At 40.2% G+C, this 17041-nt stretch overlaps 1 protein-coding gene across 5 annotated transcripts in view; it reads right to left on the bottom strand.

Annotated features, from left to right (window-relative positions):
* C2CD5 (C2 calcium dependent domain containing 5) overlaps window positions 1-17041 on the bottom strand; it is an 88924-nt gene that overhangs the window by 55284 nt on the left and 16599 nt on the right. For all 5 annotated transcript variants that reach the window (XM_080914910.1, XM_080914912.1, XM_080914914.1 and 2 more), the window contains exons 4-7: window positions 16794-16965; window positions 13598-13693; window positions 6686-6841; window positions 5120-5318 (exon numbers count right to left, since the gene is read on the bottom strand). In XM_080914910.1, coding sequence (XP_080771036.1) covers window positions 5120-5318; window positions 6686-6841; window positions 13598-13693; window positions 16794-16965 — 623 coding nt within the window. The remainder of the gene's footprint in view (window positions 1-5119; window positions 5319-6685; window positions 6842-13597; window positions 13694-16793; window positions 16966-17041) is intronic.

The following is a 17041-nucleotide window of genomic DNA, read 5'->3' as shown; positions in this document are numbered from 1 at the left end:
TTATCATTTATCACTCTCCAATATTATCTGCATTGAAACAGTTAATAAGCCAAGTGGAAAAGCAAAGAAGCATGAAATGGTAGACTAATGGAGATTAAAAATGTATATATTAAAAGGAGAAACAAAAAGAATAAACAAATGACAAAATATTTCAAATAAATGTTTTTGTAAGTTACAAACAAAAATGATGGCCACAAATGGTGTGTGGAAATATCTGTAACTATCTTCATATTTACACACACGAGTGTCTCGGAAAGAAAACTGTTTCCTTATCCTATAGCATCAGAGTGCTACAGCTAAAAACACAGCGCAGAGGACATAAGTAGAGCCACACAGAAACACTGCATTTGATGCAAACAGTTGCTTACCTGCTCTTCCAGTAGCCCTTCCACAGAATCAAACAGACCCTATCATCTCAAAACCCTACAGACTTTGCACTTAAGAAAAGAAGCAAATCAAGGTGGTGGTGTCTCCCTCAAAACACAGAGATTTTCATATGAATACAATTGGAGGGCTCTCAGAATGCAATACACAAACTCATAGGGCTATGAGAGGATCTGTGGAAGAGACTCTGGAAGCTGAAAAACACCTTCACTTCCACAGTCAGAGAGCCTTTGTGTCAGCTAAACAGAAGTCCTTCATTGAAGCTGGATTAGAAATAAGAAAGGGAAGAAGCAAAGGCTTATGGTACCTGCCTACACTACCTGCCTGCCTGCCTCTGCAGCCACTGTGCCCGTGGCCTGCCTCTCCCCAGCTCTGGCGTCTGAGCAGTCTCGTACCAGTATAGATGAGAGTGGGAACAGACACAGAGAAGTTCTGAGTGAGTCGTGAGCCAGTAGCAGTGTGAATTGGGCTGTTGTGAGTCGAGCGGCATCCATGGCTTGGAGGATGAACCAGCGGAGACCTGAAGGAATTTGTGGTCAAAGTGGAAGAAAAAAAAACAATACATACAACAGATTGCAAAAGCTATGTTAAAATTATTTCAAAGGAGCTTTTGTTAAGGGAGAAAACTTATAATTTATTTCCTAGCATGCAAAAAGTTGAAATTAAAAGAGAACAGCTAATAATTAATGGGTTAGGATATATGATCTTAAAGAATTAGATTAGTAAATCAAGAGCTGTCAATAAGGAAAACAGCAAGCATAACTGTCAATGAGACTAGAAAACACTACTAAAAACTTTAGGTTGTTTTAAACATACTTGTCTTCATTTTCATCAGAAAAGGATTCCTATCACACTTATGGGAGGGTCACCCATAAAAGTGAAAAGTCAAATACAGAATTGCCATGTTCTTTGAAACTAAGATATAAATTGTTTAAACAATTACTTCTATCTTTCTAAGAATAAAGTTTAGTAGTAATTTCAAGAGCAAGGTATTAAGAACATGAGAACTGGCAGCTGGAAGAGAAACCGAGGGAGGGATGTGAATGTGTGTGGCCAGGCACAGCTCAGCCTCAAACAGACAGCACAGACTGCATCAAAGCAGGCTAATGTAGCACCAGACTGCAAGAGAACACCGCTTCAGACTCACGCAGGACTGGTGCTCTGCTGCTGTGGGTAACATAAATCTAAAGCACACTTAGGATGACTGACACATTAGAGCTCTTAGAGGTGGCCTGCTTTTATATAAACAACTGAGTGAATGGAGTTTTTCTCTCTGCCCAAGTGAGGAAGGGCCTTCTAATTCCTCAGCTTGGTTGTTCCATGCACACAAGAACTCACACTTAAGTCCCTTAGAAAGCATCTTGTGTGCAGAGCAGTGATAAATCACATGGAATGCAACTTCACCATGAGAGCTCAGTGAGGAAAATCAAAGGGATTTGTTTTGGTATACAATATCTGAGAGAGAGAGAAAAGAAACTTACAGAGAGCATGCATATCATTAATGCAGTAAAACATTACAAACACTGCAAAATTTCCAAGTATGATATCAAATCAAAGTTCAAATATACTGGAGCACTACCATGATGTATTCAGAGTTCAACCAGTCTCCTTGTATGAAAGTTTGTTTCAAAAGAACACATTTCCAGTGTTGAATCCATCCTCATCATTCATTGAGATAACCTACTAAATCCAAGCTATTTCCTTTTACCAAATTCCAACCTAAACCCAATGTTATGCAATAACCAAAGATGACATCAGTTATAATGAGATAAATCATAACTGAATTTAAATGTCACATAAACTGATTTCTTGTAACAAATACAGAACAGCCAGTTGAAACAGAGCAGCCTACATCTTTGAGGGGTTTTCTAGACATGGCATACATTATAAGGTGCCTTCCCATTACCCTAGTAATGCATGGTAGACAGTCCACTCTGACTCACAATTTAAAGTAAATGGCTGTGAGGAAAAGGAGAAACAACCCCACCAGGGCTTATTGAATGTCTCCTCATGAATGTACAGGAAACAACAGAGTTAGTTGTTTCTGTCTTTCTAAGGTCTGTCAAGTAAAATGTTTTCTTTTTACTCAAAACCTCAGTGTATAGATTACTTCAGACATGAACCTGCAGAAGCCCAGATTCTTGACATGTAGATAAAACTAGATAGTGGCAATTGATAGACTCAGGTCTTGTGCGTGCGTGCATGTGTGCATGTGTGCGTGTGTGTATGTATTTAGAGGCAGAATCTTACCAAGTAGCCCAAGCTGGCTTCCAACTTAAGATCATCCTGCTTCTCAGCCTCCAAATATTGAGGCTACAGGCATGTACTGTAGCTTCAAGAACCAAGTCTTTAATGAGATTTGCTATGGAAGGGTGGCTAGTATCTGAATCTATGTGCAATCCAACTCTACAAGTATGAGGTAAAAGTTCATGGTTTTTAGGACAAATTTTATATTTATGCACTTTTATTACAGCATTGTGATATTTTATTATAGGATTGTGATATATATCTAGAACCTCATATATGTTAGGCAATAATTTACATATCTTCAGCCTTAGAAGACATTTTTAATGGAACATAAAACAGGTTATAACTTTTTAATTAATTTCATTTGTAAGTACACTTCCCAATAAAACTTGTTACTACCTTGCTAAATTTTGTGAGCAGAATTTAATCTAAATAACTAAAGACTACCAAAGGAGTAGGCTAAACAAAGGTATGTTCAAAAAAAATTTCCTTTTTCAATAAGATAATAGAAAAAAACAAAACCTCTCTTGAGATCTGCAATTGTTTCCACTTCCTTTCTGATGACTACTTGTGAACCAGGAAATGGGTTAGACTGTCCATCTACAGAAATCTAACCCCTGATAATCTAACCAGGAAACATCAACAGATGACATGCTGAGGCTGAATCCTGAAACTAGCTAGCTCACTAGTTTGTGTACTGCTGATGCTACAATGGTAGAGTTACATAGTAGCACCACCAAAATTAAATCATCTGCCTGTCCTGCCTGAGCACATAACTTCCTCAGCCTCCACTTAGAACTACTTCTAGATCACTGGCCTAATGAAGAAGTAATGGCATCCAGCCTGGACCTCACTTGCAAAGTTGTTCCAATCACATAGATAAGTCAGCATCTCCACCCCCAACAAGATTTTCAACATAATTATTACAACAGGAAAAAAAAATCATCATTCAATCATCTCCACTGACCGTTCAGAAGAGTGCTTAACTTAACTACTGGTCAACAAGAGCATCAAGCATCTCAGATCTTAGAATATTTGATTCTAGATTTCACTAGCTGAGTACTTCTAACCTAAAAACCCAAGGCTCTTGAGGACTGGTACTGTTTTTCCAGTGTCAGAGTATTCCAGATTTAGTATTTTCTGATTAGGCATGGGCAAGCTATCTCTCACCAACCATACTAAGAATCTGCCTTTGAAACAAGAGAAAATCCACAGGCCAAGTCAATCACAGAGACAAGCCTAACTAGAGGTACTGGCTAGTTTTATGCCAACTTGACATATGCCAGTCATCTGAGAACAGGGAGCCTCTATTGTAAAAATGCCCCCATAAGATCTGACTGTAGGCAAGCCTATAGGGCATTTTTAAAATAGTGAGAATAGAAAAGCCCATTGTGGGGGATGTCATAACTGGACTGGTGGTTCCGGGTTCTATAAGAAAGCAGGCTGAGCAAGCCATGAGGAGCAAGCCAGTAACCAGCACCCCACCATGGCCTCTGCATCAGCTCCTGCCCTGAGGTTCCTACTCTCCTAGAGTTCTTGTTCTGACTTCCTTCAATGAAGAATAGTGATACAAAAGTTTAAGCCAAATAACCCTTTCTACTCCAAGTTCCTTTGATCATGGTGTTTCACAGCCACAGTAACTCTGACTAGTTATACTGAGCACACAGCCTTCAAGCAATCTATAAGTCTAAATAAATGCCTTTAGATCATGGGCTGGGAACTCTTTTGAAGGGATTTCTTATACTTATTGTTGTTTTGATTTTTCTGGGAGGGGGATCTGGTATTTGGTAGGAGGGTGCTTTCGGGTTTTGTTTTGTTTTATGGTGTGTGTGTGTGTGTGTGTGTGTGTGTATGTGTGTGTGTGTGTGTGTTATAAATAAAGACAGTCTACACTGCCAGAATCTAAAATATTTACTACCTGGCCTTTCAAAAAAAAACCTTGCTTAAGCACACACAGTGCTGACCACCATCCCACCTCTTGTTGAAGCCAAGAACTTTGGGTCAGCCTGGGCAACAAAGTGAGAACCAATCTCTAAAGGGAGAAAGAAAAGGTAAGAGCAAGGGAGGGAGGGAGAGGGGGAGGGAGAGAGGGGGGATGGAGAGAGGGAAGGTGAAGAGTTTGCCCACCTTGCCTTACAGACCCAGTATCAGTACTTAGTGAGACCCAAGGTCTCTTTCCATGAAGTGCCTGCACATGGCAGACACTGCCGCTGAGACCCTACACAGACAAGCTGAGGTCTTTACACAGTGCCACAGTAAATACAGTTACAGTCAAGCATCTTCTAGAGAGGAAGGCAAGTTCCACACAGGACATAAATATTCATTTCATGCTTTAGATAGCTGATGTCTAAGCATCTGCAATATTTAAGAAAAAAATCACACAAGTAAAAACTACATTGAACACTGCTAGCAAAATGTGAGAAGGAATGGAACTTGCTGGTAAAAGGTAGACATCTGCTTGAGAAGACTTGCACTGATTCATACTTACTCCTTCATTTCTTTGGATGGGGAATTGCATGCAGGAAGAAATGCTGCTGGGCTACTTAATTTATCCAGAGTACACGCTGTTCCTATGGCTCGTACCACTAACCCAGACTCGCCTTCCAGATCAAAACACTGCAAGTACCCAACAACTGCATTTCCTCTCATCTCAAGGACTTTCAAGCCAATCTTTCTCTGCAATTCACCTACAGAAAGAAAGAAACTCATTTGTAATTTCACATATCTGTATTACATACTTTTAAAATGAAGGCTATAATAGCAATACAAAAACTAAAGGTTGAAGAATCAGGTTATGTGGTATTGGGAAAGTAAGATGCTATTGGCTAAAAGCTGAAGCATGGTGAGTGAATGCACACTCGTTCATCCATGTGCCATATGCCGGCATTCTTCTCACGTCCATGTGTCAGGAGGATGAACAAGAAAGATATGCTTCAATTCAATGACTCAAGCTCTGCTGTACAGGCATGAGGACCTGATGTTTGTGTGTGTAATATTATAGACAGACAGACAGACAGATAGATTAGATATTATTTGTAAAAACCAAATCTGAACTCTAACAATAAAGCCCTATACTCCCAGCAGTAGAGTCCCTGGCTTGCTGACCAGCGACTCTGGCCAACTGATGAGCTCCAGGTTCAGGGAGAGACTTCCTCAAAAACATACAGTGGAAGGTGATCGAGGAAAAAAGGACAGATGTTAACCTCTGGCCCACACATTCACACATAAATATATGTAGCGACACACACGTGCACATATACACTCACACAAACAGAAACAAGTTCCACATCTACTGGCTTGTATCTACTGCTGGCCAGGCAAGTGGTACAGACAGTCAGAAGAGCTATGCAGTCAGTTCTCAAGAAAGGACTGTGCCCACACAGGTAACGTGAGCAAGAAGCATGGCTTGCCTAAGCCATGATTCCAAATGATGCTAAGGAGGGAACTGCAGCTGTTCCCTGCTCAGAGTTCCTTCCAGGATCTACAGAATTCATCCCTTACATTATATTACATAGAACACAATGTCCTTTTGCGATCCACTTAAGAAAACACTCAAGGGGCCAGGAAAACAGCTCAGCCAGCAGAGTGTACTTTCATAAGGACTTGAGTTCGATCCCCAGAACCCATGGTTTGTTTCATTTTTTTAAAGTGGCTCACATTTGTAATCAGAACACTGAGGAGATGGATCCCTGGAGATCGACAAGCCAATCAAACTAGTCTGGTGAGTTCCAAACCATAGCAAAACCATTTCTTAAAAAGGAAAAAAAATTTTTTTAAACACACAGTGGTTGAGAAATACTTGAGATTGTTCTCTGGCCTTGAAAGTGACACACATACCTGAGTGCCATATGTTCACACATACACACATACACAACTGATTTAGATCTCTACTTGTTAAATGTATTCAACGCTTTGATGGGATGGTGCCTGAGGTAATGAATCGATACTTAAAGTTCCCAAGCGTTGTTGGAAAATTTCAAGGACCATATGAAAGGAAGAAGAAATCCTAAAGCCCAAGTCAGTCAATAGGAAAGCTGCTTTACAAGAAAAGTACCTGACATTAAGGAAATGAGTCTCTGTCTGGCTTCATTTGATGCCCTGGGTGTGCGGATTCGATCAATCCATTGATACTCAGGATCCTCATTGACCACAAGTTCCTCTACAAATCCATGGATTACCACAGCTCTGTAGCACTTTGGAATAGATGTTGCTGTTAAAATAAATTAGTTATTATCCTTTAATGAATCACAAAGCCAAACTTAAAGTTTTACAAAATATACATATAAACAAAAAAGAAAAATATCCATCCAGTTTCTATGTCCTAGATCTAATGTAAGAATTTCTACTACAAAACCTCAAAGGAATTATGAATTTGAGAACCTTTTAGATCTCTTATCCTAAAAATAATTTCCGAAGCCATTTGCCACCTGGAACAGCGGAGATCTAGAAACACAGGCCTGGTGAGACTGCATCATGAGCAGCCAGGGCTCAGAGAGGTCTGGGCTGAGCACTGGAAAAGCACAGCCCCCTGATTAGTTCAGGGAAGCAGGAACCCTGGAATAGGGACTTGGTATCCATCCAGAAAGCCATCACGTGCGGACCAAATGCTCAGGCCATTTGCCACTGGGAACAGCTGAGATCCAGGGACACAGGCCAGGTACACAGGAGAAACGTGAACCAATCACTGACAACAAGACCATGTATAATCACAGACAACTTGAAGGCAAGAGGAAAGCGAAAGAACTTACACAATGGAAACTAAGACAACCTGAAAACATCAGAACCCAGCTCTCCCATCACAGCAAGCAGTGGAATGCCAAACACTCCAGAAAAAGAAGACTCAGACCTGAAATCATACCTTAAGATGATGATGGAGATATTTGAGAAGAGCATGAGTAACTCACTTAAACAAGAACAGGAGGAAAACCATAAACAAATAGTAGCTTTTAAAGAGGAAACACGAAAAACACGCAAAGAAATCAAAGAACTAGAGGAAAACAGAACCAAAGAGATGAAGGAATTGAAAATGGAAATGGAAACAATAAAGAAAACACTAAAAGAGACAACCCTGGAGGTGGAAACCAAAAAGTGAAATCAGGAGTCACAGATGCAAGTATCTCCAACAGACTACGAGAGATGAAAGAGAGAATCTCAGGGGCCAAAGACAACACTGAAAACATAGACAAAACAGTCAGAGAAGATGCAAAAGCCAAAAAGCTCATAACCCAAAATGTCCAGGAGATCCAGGACACAAAGAGAAGACCAAACCTAAGGATAATAGGAATAGAAGAGGGCGAAAAATATCAACTAAGAGGCACAGTAAATATCTTCAACAAAATCGTAGAAGAAAACTTCCCTACCCTTAAGAATGAGATGACCATGAGCATAAAAGAAGCCTACAGAACTACAAATAGGTTGGACCAGAAAAGAAATTCCTACCAACACATAACAGTCAAAATACCAAGTGTCCAAAACAAATAAAGAATACTAAAAGCAGTAAGGGGAAAAGGTCATGTAACATATAAAGGCAGGCAGACCAATCAGAATTACACCTGACTTCTCAACAGAGACTATGAAAGCTAGAAGATCCTGGACAGACATCATGCAGACCCTAAGAGAACACAAGTTTCAGCCCAAGCTGCTATACTCAGCAAAACTCTCAATCACCATAGATGGAGAGACCAAGATATTCTAGGACAAAACTAAATTTACACAATATCTGACCACAAATACAGCACTACAAGAATTATAAGTGGAAAACCCAATACAAGGAGAGAAACTACATCCTAGTAAAAACAAGAAAATAACTAAGCAAGAAAACCATAAGAAGAAAGAGACACAGGCACAATTCTACCTCTAAAAGCAAAAATAGTAGGAAACAGCAACCACTATTCCTTAATATCTGTTAATATAAATGGACTCAATTCCCCAATATAAAGATATAGGCTATAAGACTGGATACATAAACAGAATCCAGCATTTTGCTGCATACAGGAAACTCACCTCAGAGACAAAGACAGACACTATCTCAGAGTAAAAGGTTGGGAAAAAACCTTCCAAGCAAACGGCCACAAGAAACAAGCTGGAGTAGCCATTCTAATATTGAATAATGTAGATTTTCAACCAAAAGTTATCAAAAAAGATAAGGAAGGATACTTTTTACTCATTACAGGGAAAGTTTATCAGGAGGAACTCACAATCCTTAACATATATGCTCCAAATATAAGAGCACCCATATTCATAAAAGAAAACCCTACTAAAGCTCAAAAAATACACAACACCCCACACAATAATAGTGGGAGACCAACACCAAACTCTCATCAATGGACAGATCATGGAAGCAGAAACTGAACAAGGACACAGTGAAACTAGCAGAGGTTATGAACCAATTGGAATTAATAAGACATCTATAGAACATTTCATCCTGAAAGAAAAGAATACACCTTCTTCTCAGCACCTCAAGGCACCTTCTACAAAATTGACCATAAAACTGGTCACAAAACAAGCCTCAATAGATATAAGAAGATTGAAATACTCCCATGCATCCTATCAGATCACCATGGACTATAAGGCTAGTCTTTAAAAACAACAAAGACAACAAAAGCCCATATACACATGGAAACTAAACAATGCTCTAGTATATGAAAGCATGGTCAAAGAATAAATAAAGAAATTGAAGATTTTCTAGAATTTAATAAAAATGAAAACACAACATACCCAAACCTATGGGATGCAATGAAAGCAGTACTGAGAGGAAAACACATATCTCTGAACACTTCCAAAAGGAAACTGGAGAGAGCATACACTAGCAACTTGACAGCAGAGTTGAAAGCTCTAGAACAAAAGGAAGCAGATACACCCAAGAGGAGTAGACTGCAAAAAATAATCAAACTCAGAGCAAAAATTGACCAAGTAGAAACAAAAAGAACCATTCAAAGAATCAACAAAACCAAGAGCTGCTTCTTTGAGAAAATTAACAAGATTGATAAAAGACTAACTAGAGGGCAAAGTAAGAGTATCCAATTTAGCAAAATCAGAAAGGAAAGTGAAGACATAACACCTGAAACTGAAGAAATTCAAGAAATCATCAGATCCTACTACAAAAGCCTATACTCAACAAAGCTGGAAAATCTGGAGGAAATGGATGAATTCATAGACAGATACCAGATACTAAGTCAAACCAAAGCCAGGTAAACCATCTAAATAATCAGATAACACCTAAAGAAATAGAAGCAGTCATCAAAACCCTCCCAACCAAAAAAAGCCCAGGTCCAGATGGGTTCAGTGCAGAATTCTATCAGACTTTTATTGACGACCTAATACCAATATTCTCCAAACTATTCCACAAAATAGAGTCAGATGGAACACTACCTAACACCTTTTTTGAGGCCACAATAACCCTCGTTCCTAAACTACACAAAGACCCTACGAGGAAAGAGAACTTCAGACCAATCTCACTTAGGAACATTGATGTAAAAATACTCAACAAAATCCTTGCAAACCAAATCCAAGAACACATTAAAATGATCATTCACCATGATGAAGTAGGCTTTATCCCTGGGATGCAGAGATGGTTTAATATACGGAAATCCATCAACGTAGTACACCATATAAACAAACTCAAAGAAAAAAAACACATGGTCATCTCACTAGATGCTGAGAATGCATTTGCAAAATTCAACACCCCTTCATGTTAAAAGTCTTGGAAAGAACAGGAAGCCAAGCCCATACCTAAACATAATAAAAGCAATATACAGCAAACCAATAGCCAACATCAAACTTAATGGTGAGAAACTTGAAGCAATCCCACTAAAATCAGGTACTAAACAAGGCTGCCCACTCTCCCCCTACCTATTCAACATAGTACTAGAAGTCCTGGCTGGAGCAATTAGACAACAAAAGGAAATCAAAGGGATACAAATTGGAAAGGAAGAAGTAAAAATATCACTATTTGCCGATGACATGATAGTGTACATAAGTGACCCCAAAAACTCCACCAGAGAACTTCTACAGCTGATAAACAAGTTCAGCAAAGTAGCTGGATATAAAATTAACTCAAACAAATCAGTAGCCTTCCTCTATTCAAAGAACAAACATGCAGAGAAAGAAATTAGGGAAAAGATACCCTTCACAATAGTCACAAACAATATGAAATACTTTGGTGTGACTCTAACTAAGCAAGCGAAGGACCTGTATGACAAGAACTTCAAATCTCTGAAGAAGGAAATCGAGGAAGATCTCAGAAAATGGAAAGATCTCCCATGCTCATGGATTGGAAGGATCAACATTGTAAAAATGGCCATCTTACAATCTACAGATTCAATGCAATCCTCATCAAAATTCCAACCCAATTCTTCATAGAGTTGGAAAGAGCAATGTGCAATTTCATCTGAACTAACAAAAAACCTAGAATAGCGAAATCCATCCTCAACAACAAGAAAACATCTGCGGGAATCACCATCTCTGACCTCAAGCTATATTACAAGGAAATTGTGTTAAAAACTGCATGGTGCTGGTACAGAGATAGGCATGTGGATCAATGGAATAGAATAGAAAATCCAGAAATAAACCCTCATATATATGGTCACTTGATTTTTGACAAAGGAGCTGTAAACATTCAATGGAAAAAGGACAGTCTCTTCAACAAATGGTGTTGGTTCAACTGGCACTCAGCATGCAGAATAATGAAAATAGATTCTTTCTTATCTCCTTGTACAAAGCTCAAGTGCAAGTGGATCAAAGATCTCCACATTAAACCAGGTACACTGAAACTATTAGAAGAGAAAGTAGGGAAAACCTTAGAACACATAGGCACAGGGGAAAATTTCCTGAACAGAACACCAATGGCTCGTGCTCTAAGGTCAAAGATCAACAAATGTGACTTAAGGAGATTGCAAAGTTTCTGTAAGGCTAAGGACACTGTCAAGTAAACAAAACGGCAACCAACAGATTGGAAAAAAATCTTTACCAACCCCACATCTGATAGAAGCCTAATATCCAAGGTAAACAAAGAACTCAAGAAGTTAGACACCAGAGAATCAAACAATCCTATTAAAAAATGGGGTACAGAGCTAAACAAAAATTTCTCAATTGAGGGTATCGAATGTCGGAGAAGCATCTAAGGAAGTCCTCGACATCCTTAGTCATCAGGAAAATGCCAATCAAAACAACCCTGAGATTCCACCTCACACCAGTCAGAATGGCTAAGATCAAAAATTCAAATGACAGCAGATGCTGGCGAGGATGCGGAGAAAGAGGAACACTTATCCACTGTTGGTGGGGTTTTAAACTGGTACAACCACTCTGGAAATCAGTCTGGCGGTTCCTCAGAAAATTGAACATAGTACTACCTGAAGACCCAGTTATTCCACTTCTGGGACTATACCCCAGAGAAGCTCCAATATACCACAAAGACACATGCACCACAATGTTCATAGCAGCTCTATTTATAATAGCCAGAAGCTGGAAAGAACCCAGATGTCCTTCAGTAGATGAATGGATACAAAAAGTGTGGTATATTTATACAATGGAGTACTACTCAGCTATCAGAAACAATGACTTTATGAAATTCCTACAAAAATGGATGCATCAAGAGAATATCATCCTGAGTGAGGTAACCCAGGCACAAAAGAACAGACATAATATACAGTCACTGATAATTGGATACTAACCTCACAAAAGCTCTGAACACCCCAGAAACAACTCACAGACTATATGAAGCTCAAGAAAAACAAAGGCCAAAAAAAAAAAAAAAAGAAAGAAAAGAAAAGAAAGCTTCAGTCCTTCTCAGGGAAAAAAATTAATGTATAGCACCCTCTCGGAGTGTGGTACACCTGGACATCAAATCATTAATAATCCAAGAACTAAGATAATAGCCTTGTAGCAATTGTTGGTATTCACAGATCATTATGCTTAATCTATACCCAACAAGAAATCTGTTTCCATGTTACATTCTGTCCTACATGTACTTCATGCTTATGGTAACTAGTGGGATTTCAATGCATGCTATCAAACCTCTAAAAGAATTAAGTACTGACAAAAATATTCATATAATGTTATGCCAAAATTCCTTTAAAAATCATATCCTCTTTTTTTTTTTTTTTAATAAAGCGGTAAGGAAAAAATAATAATTTCTTGTCATAAGACGTCTCACTTTTCTCATATAAAAATAACAAATATAAACTGTACTTTCATTATTCAGAGAATAGCTAAACATTAAATAGAAAATCAAAATATCAGAGTATCACATATTAAGTACAAGTTAAAAATAAATTTAAGCTACTAAAATCAAATGAAAGTTGGTAGCTGATGCAAACTGGAGGCAGCATATCTTTGCAGCTCTTACTGCAGCTCCTTTGTGGACGTGGAGAGCCCCACAGAGCCGTTCCCCAGCAGCGCCCATAGCCGTACAGCAACTGGTGCCGTTCTCACAGGACATGAGACACCGGCGCCTTTGAGTCACTGAAACAAAGTACGGTTGGACTCAAGTAGGATCCAGTCTTGTTCCAAAGGGGACCATCCATACCAGTCTGTCAAGAACTGTATCCACACGCTGATGCGGGCTACTGGGAGAGGCTGGGCCTGCGAGCACAGGCTGGTGTTGTGCTGCCAGAGCAGACCCCCATGTCACTGTGTAGGGAGTGGTGAGGGCTGTGTACCACAGCACACATCACTGTCGGGGCTGCAGACTGCTCCACAGCCCTGCACCTCACTCAGTGGTCTACACTACAGCAAGATGCCTCAGGGTCTTTTTAGCAAAAATTTCTAAGAATCTGTAAAAATTAGACATCATTTACTCTAAGACAAAATAAACAGTCACAGAGCAACAGCGACTGTGTTCAACATTTTTCCCTTATATCAAAACCAAACTCTAAAACACTTTTTCTACTAATCCTTCTAAGTATTAGTTTTCCATATTTAAAAATTACTAATTTTTTCTGTTGAACAAAACAATGTATTTACTTACTGCAAAAGAATTTAACCCCACACGATGACTGTCTAAATCTGTTTAAATCATTGAAGAGGTCAACTTTGACAACAACATTGATTTCTCCGCGGATACCTGAGATTGAAAGGAAAATCAAGTGTAAGTTGAAAAAGTGCACAGTCGTGATGCAAACCGATGGCAATTCCTGCTCTTCAGGGGATGCACTGCCAGCCAGTGGCACCCCTAGGTCCCTCGGCACACTGAGGTTGAGACAGCCCGAGGAGAGCACTGTGCCCACGGTTACCTGGCTCGTCCACAAGACCGCCTGAGGCATGAGTCTGCATGGATGAGGCAGTGCTGGGAAGACGACACGACCCACCAAACGCTTGCCATGCTCACCTCAACCCAGGGAGCTCATCCTGCCCTAGCACCATCTTCCTTTTAAAGGAAACATAGTGCACTAACTAACAGGCAGGAGGGCAAGAATAAAAGTCAGCTCTCCTTGACACCAAGGATATACTCCTGCGCCACACAGACTCCAATTTAACATGACAGGTTTATCCATGCGGCTTTCAGAACATGCTGCAATAAAGAAATGCCCCAGCCCTGCTGCTAAGCATTTACTATCTACATTTACTTGACTGCCTTCATCTCTTAACAACTTCTAAGAAAAGCCTTTAGAATTTACTGAAACAGGAAGAGACATTTCAAACACAGAGCCCATACTAAGCCAATTATAAACAACCTTTAATGTTAAATGGTGGTGGTGATGGTGACGGTGGTGGTGATGGTGGTGGTGGTGGTGGTGATGGTGGTGGAGGTGGTGGAGGTGGTGATGGTGGTGGTGGTGGTGGTGGTGGTGGTGATGGAGATGGTGGTGATGGTGATGGTGGTGGTGGTGGTCGTCGTGGTGGTGGTGATGGTGGTGGTGGTGGTGGTGGTGGTGGTGATGGTGGTGGTGGTGATGGTGGTGGTGGTGGTGGTGATGGTGGTGGTGGTGATGGTGGTGATGGTGGTGGTGGAGGTGGTGATGGTGGTGGTGATGGTGGTGATGGTGGTGGAGGTGGTGGAGGTGGTGGTGATGGTGGTGGTGGTGATGGTGGTGGTGGTGATGGTGGTGGTGGTGGTGATGGTGGTGGTGATGGTGATGGTGGTGGTGGTGATGGTGGTGGTGGTGGTCGTCGTGATGGTGGTGGTGGTGGTCGTCGTGATGGTGGTGATGGTGGTGGTGGTGGTGGTGATGGTGGTGGTGGTGGTCGTCGTGATGGTGGTGATGGTGGTGGTGATGGTGGTGGTGGTGGTGGTGATGGTGGTGGTGGTAGTGGTGGTGATGGTGGTGGTGGTGGTGGTGATGGTGGTGGTGGTGGTGGTGATGGTGGTGGTAATGGTGGTAGGCAGAGGCAGATGGATCTCTGAGTTCAAAGGCAGCAGAGCAAGTTCCAGGACAGCCAGGGCTACACAGAGAAACTGTGTCTAAAAAAACTAAGAGGGGAAAAAAGCTGAAAAACTTTATGCACATAGCTGTTTATCGATTTACTTTGGGTCCATGACTAGCTCTTTAGCATCATAGACTGACTAATAATATAATCCCCTCTCCAGTTTGGGTATTAGAGAAGATGCCATGTTTACACATGGGTGCTAAACTCATGCTTTTTCTTCTACGGCAATCACTGTAGTGTCTGAGTCGCCTGCCCACCACTGCTCTCTTCTCACTGATTGACTAGACCATCTGCCAGCCCAGGCTCCTCCTGCCCCCGCTCAGTACTGGTACACACTGCTTCCTTCCTATAGTCTCTGAGGAGTGAACTCAAGTCCTCATGCTTACATGGCAAGCACTTTGCCAACTACACAGTCTCTGTATACTCTGGGTCACAGTGTTTTAACTGCAACATGATTGCCTTTACTTCCCGACTCTAAAGAAAACATATAATACATACACTGTAGAAAACAGAGGGTGAAGGAGAAGAGAGAGTCAGTTATAATAGAGAAATGAAACTGTGCAAATACATTTTATCATGCATTCTACCAAATCTTCTAATGATAGTACAGATTAAAACTTTTATTTCAACAACTCTGAGACGATCATGTTTTGCAACATGAATTTTGCAAGTCATAGTATATCACACTGTTCAACCTGTTTCACTGTTTCAGGAAACTTCTGACTGGAAAACAGGGACTATAAATAGGATCTAATCTATTTTAAAATTCTATTTCTCAATCTGATTTATCATTTTGAAAGTTTGTAAATAATAGAATATAGATGGAAGTCAGAATGAATTTATTCCCAGCCCTTAGCAAGTGTCTTGCTCCATCACAAACATCCCATTCCTTTATTGTCATTACTTTCTCAGTGAAATTCCCAGGTCAGAAAGCCACCACGGTGGAAGCAGGGCAGGGATATCTGTGTCCATCCTGGGTTGGGACATGCCCTCAAATGCAACTATCCAGTTAGATCAGCAAGTCTCAGAATTTTTTGGTCACAGGACCCCTTTATATTTTAAAAATTATTGAGAACTTCAAGGAATTTTATAAATCTTACCAATATATACCATAATAAAATTAAGGTTTCCCATTTTTTAAATTTTAATTGTTGCTTTCTTTACTCATAAAAAAATGAGCTTGTACTTTCTTACAAAAATAGCTATGTTCTAAACCAGTAGAGAAATGATGACAGAGTCACTCCAGCGTCTCACTTCTGCTCTACACATCATAATTCCTCTAAGACAAAGAAAAACTGAGAAAAACCATAAATGACATGAACACTGTGAAGAAACAGCTCTCAACCCACAAGTGCAGTGTACAGACCCCCGTGTTCCTAGACCTCAGGTTAGTCTCAAACTCACAGTCTTACTACTTAGCCTTCCAAAACTGGGACTAAAAGCAAGTACCATCATCCCTGGATAAAAATCCAGCTTTAAATAACATTAATCAGTTAAAATATATTTTAAAAGTATAGTCTTCCAATACATCATTATTGTAAATTTTACTTTTTCTTTTCTTTCATTTGTCAATGCTAGAGGCCATCCCAGAGTATAATGCTGGCTAGGAAATGCTCCAGCAGACCCACCCTACCCACAGAGACAGCTTTTAAATGACACATTTCCTGTCTGTTCCAGACATTTTAACTGCTCAGAGAAATAGTGTTCTCTCCGCAGCATTTGGCTACTTGTCTATTTTCCAAGATGTATTTTAGAAATGCGGTAAACAGAGACCAAGCTGCATTTCGTTTCCTTACCATGGATGGTGTCATAAATTGGGAACCACCCTGAGATGACTGTTGCCGCTTCACTATACAGTAGAGGGTCGATGTCAATGTACACCTTCCCAATAGCATCGTTTGCACTGTAAGTATCGTGGTCAAGAACTGTTATCTGCAGAGGCTCATCTTGCAAATCTTCATCATCCACCTAAAAGCACACCCTGAAATTAAATCTTAAACCTTTGAAGCCTTAAGTATCACAAAGTTATACACTGCCAAACCAT

Source organism: Micromys minutus (assembly GCF_963924665.1).
Source record: "Micromys minutus genome assembly, chromosome: 3".
NCBI lineage: Eukaryota > Metazoa > Chordata > Mammalia > Rodentia > Muridae > Micromys > Micromys minutus.
Note: the sequence above shows the minus strand (reverse complement) of the source record. Positions and strands in the feature narration are given on the sequence as shown.